The following is a 3,457-nucleotide window of genomic DNA, read 5'->3' as shown; positions in this document are numbered from 1 at the left end:
TTTTCCCCCCTCACAAACTCTCTTTAAAGAAGAATTGATAATATTTAGCAGCTGTTATCTCCAAATAATGATTCAAGGACTCCTGGGGTCTCTGAGAGTACTCTCTGAGGGCATTAGATTCATTATTTTGATTTTAAATTATATCCATATTTTGTTATACATATTTTTAATGAATAAGGTGGAGTATCAAGTCTTGCTTATGGCATGAATGAATTCTTTGCTGGGTTTCCCTAAAGACACAGTTTCTTTTTAACCTTACATTTTTGTAGTGATACATGGTTTACAGAGATGATGTTAAAAGAACTGATAGAGATTGTGTAGAGCATCTATAGAAAGAGTGCATATTTATAGACGCTTTTATGGGTTTATATAAAAAGTGCACATAGGATAGGAGGACACTAGAAGCAAACATGTCATTGAAACTTTTTTTCTTAAATACATGGAATATTTCAGGAATGGGAACAGCAAACACTTACCCTTTGTGTGGGAAAAAAAAAAGAAAGAAAGAAAGAAAAAAGAAAATCTTCATGCCACAGACACAACCTGCGGTATGTTAGGTCTGTTCTGGGAATCATCTTGGCAATATTTCCTTACAGTGTGATTTCTGGGCTTTGTCTAGCTTTATTTCTATGTTAGTTTAATTTCTTTATTGTATTTTAGTTTAATTAGAAGGATTAAAATAACCTCTGTAACAAGGTATCAAAGTACACAGCGGTAGGGGCAGGTCTTTCCATTTACTTCTAAAAGTGGAGCTTCTACAGTTTCCTTAGAGATACGTTTGGATTTAGGTCCTTTAGAGTCATAAAGTGATCATGAGGCAGCTGTGGGATTAGACAGAACAGAAAACCTGGGGTTAGACAAGCCGGGCTTGAATCCCGGTTCTGCCACTTTCTAGCTGTGTGACTCTGGGTGAGCTACTTCACCTCTCTGAGCCTCGGTTTCCTCATCTGTAAAACGGGAATAACACCCACCTCTAAGAATTGTTGGGAAGTATCTGAAGTGCTTGGCACAGCTCCTGATGCGTTCTCTTAGCGATTCATCAAACATTTGCTACCTAATAAGGTGTGGCAGACCCTCCACTGGGAGCTGAGGATGCAGTGATGAAGAAGCCGGCGGAGCCTGCAGGGGGATTGACACACACATTCACATTTACCAGATGCAAACACACATCGGGGGCGAATATCTGGGAGCGACATTTGAAGCGGGCAGGATCGCCGTCCTTGGTACCTTCAGCGCACGTGCGGGTTTGGGGCGGGGAGCAGCTCGCTCACGCGCTCCCCCCGTGGCCGCCAGCTGCCTCGCGGGCTCATTTCACCAAGAGCCAAGGCAGCAGCAGCAGGCAGGGCATCACCAGCTGGCCCTCGGTGGCCCGAAGTCCCGCGCCCCGTTCCGGCCAGAAATCGCAGTGCTTGACGGAGCAGAGCTCCCGGGTCAGCCCCCAGAGGATGCGCTGGTGCAGCTTGTTGTCCTGCTTCTCCCGGGAAAACTCGGCCTGGTTGGCCGCCTGGGTGGCGTTGATGCAGCTGGCCACAAACACCTCCTTGGTCACGTTGGCGTCGGAGCAGCCGTCGTAGTGGATCCCGTCGGGGAACTGCCAGTAGTTGGCCTCGTAGTACCTGTTGCCCTCCGCCCCGAAGTCGACGTCCAGCTTGCGGCCCTGCCTGATGAAGGCTCCGGGGCGGTTCCCGGAGACTTGGGCCTCGGTGATATGCGCCGCGCTCGGCAGGGCCTTCCGGTTCCACTTGATTCTGTGCTTGATGCCCCTGGCCTTGACCATGGCGAGGTGGCTGAAGAGCAGGATAAAGACAATGGCCGGCCACCATCCGCCCAGATGCTTCCTCATCGTGTCAGAATCTGCGGGAGAGACGGCCGGGCAGTGAGCTTCCCCTGGGGACCTCCGGCTCCCCTGCACCAGCCCGCCTCCCCCAGTGTGGGAGATTATAAACCAGGGAATTGCATCCTTGTGCTATTTATATTGTCTCAAAAGCACAATTGTTTTCCCAGGCTTGGGCTGTGCAGGGTTAACTCGAACACCAAGGTTTTTTTTTTTCCACCTTTTTCGCGGTTGCCTGGGAAGACCTTCACTTACGGCCACGATCCTGGTGTTCTCAGGCAGATAAGAAGCTGCAACTGGCAATTATAAAGCCTTTGAATATGCATGGGAAAATAAATGAGTAATGACTTAATACAAGTAGGTTTTCTTTGGTACTTTCAGATCAAGAGGACCCCGGGAGGAAAATACAGTGGAGGAGTTGGAATCCAACACTGGTGAGCATAGACTGTATTTTCAATCTTCCCTCTTTATTCTATGTCGCTCTAAGCTGGCACGGTCTTGGGCACATGCTGCCACCTGTTCTAAGAAAGTCACTGGCTACTGATTCTGAAGGACTTTACAGGAATGAGAGAGCAGAGGAAGGTGGAGGGAGAGAGAAAGACGCAAATATAGTGAAGGGGCCCCTGCCTCCCCCTATGTCAAGGGGTCAAGATGTGCTATAGGCATCCTTTCTAATCCCTCCCCTACACCTCTGGGGGTCAGTGTGATTCCCTGCTCATCCTACTAGCTCCTTATTGCACCCTTGCTACGTGCCAGCCACTGTGTTAAACCCACCTCTGACATTGTCTAACTTAATTTTTACATGGGGTATTATCCCCATTTTATAAACGTTGTCCTGGAATCCAGAGAAGTTAAATAATTTGCCCAAGGCTGCACAGTAGGAGCTGGCAGATTTGAATTCAGCTCTGTCTGACGCTATACTCCATGTGCCCACCAGCCATACCTACCCCACTGCCTCTCTGGGCTTCAGGAAGGGATGGTGCTCGAATTTTGTGTTTTTGACTCACTGAGCGGGATGGCCCCTAAGCAAAGAGCAAAGAGCAAAGAGCAAAGAGCAGGGCCCTCAAAGAATTTCAGACAAAGTGAGCTGAAGGGGAGGACAGGAGGGTTTGGGGGAACACCAGGAGGGTCCTGAGTCAAGGTGGCCCCAGGGCATCCCAAGGGCTGCTGCTGACGCCATGGAATAGCCCCCACCCCACACCCAGCCCCTGCTGTCACATCTGGCTCTTGAAAGTACAAGAGCTGTTGGGAAATCCACCTCCCAAGGCCAATGGTCAGAGTGTTCCAGCACCTGGGCCATTGTGTGGGGATACAGAGGGATACAGAGAGAGTTTCTACAGCACAGCCTGCCTAAGCTGTCTTCTAGGTAGGATGTGCTGTGAGTCCACGGAGTGCTGGAGCTGGAGGAGGTGGGGAGTTAGCTTGTTTAGCCCCTAACGTGCCCTCCACCCCCCCCCCAGCATCCTTAAAAGAGATTAATGTTCCTCTGTTAAAATCTTCAACTCTGATGCAACACTGTTCTTATGCTTAAAAAAAACAAGGGCAAATTATGACCCAAGAGCACATCCAGTCCCATCAGGAAGCTTGCAACGAGGCCTCACTGGCTTTTCCTTGCTGTGGACA

General features: G+C 49.3%; 1 protein-coding gene across 1 annotated transcript; it reads right to left on the bottom strand.

The window, feature by feature from the left end:
* Positions 1-1,306: 1,306 nt before the first annotated feature.
* On the bottom strand, positions 1,307-1,843 carry PRND (prion like protein doppel). The gene has a single exon (XM_069496139.1). It carries the CDS (start codon positions 1,841-1,843, stop codon positions 1,307-1,309), a length of 537 nt encoding a protein of 178 aa, XP_069352240.1.
* Between the last annotated feature and the right edge of the window lie 1,614 nt (positions 1,844-3,457).

The sequence above is a fragment of the Eulemur rufifrons genome, chromosome 20, assembly GCF_041146395.1.
Source record: "Eulemur rufifrons isolate Redbay chromosome 20, OSU_ERuf_1, whole genome shotgun sequence".
In the NCBI taxonomy this organism is placed as follows: Eukaryota; Metazoa; Chordata; class Mammalia; order Primates; family Lemuridae; genus Eulemur; species Eulemur rufifrons.
Note: the sequence above shows the minus strand (reverse complement) of the source record. Positions and strands in the feature narration are given on the sequence as shown.

Coding starts and splice junctions, on each gene's coding strand:
- PRND (XM_069496139.1), bottom strand. CDS start 1,843: ATGAGGAAGCATCTGGGCGGATGGTGGCCGGCCATTGTCTTTATCCTG.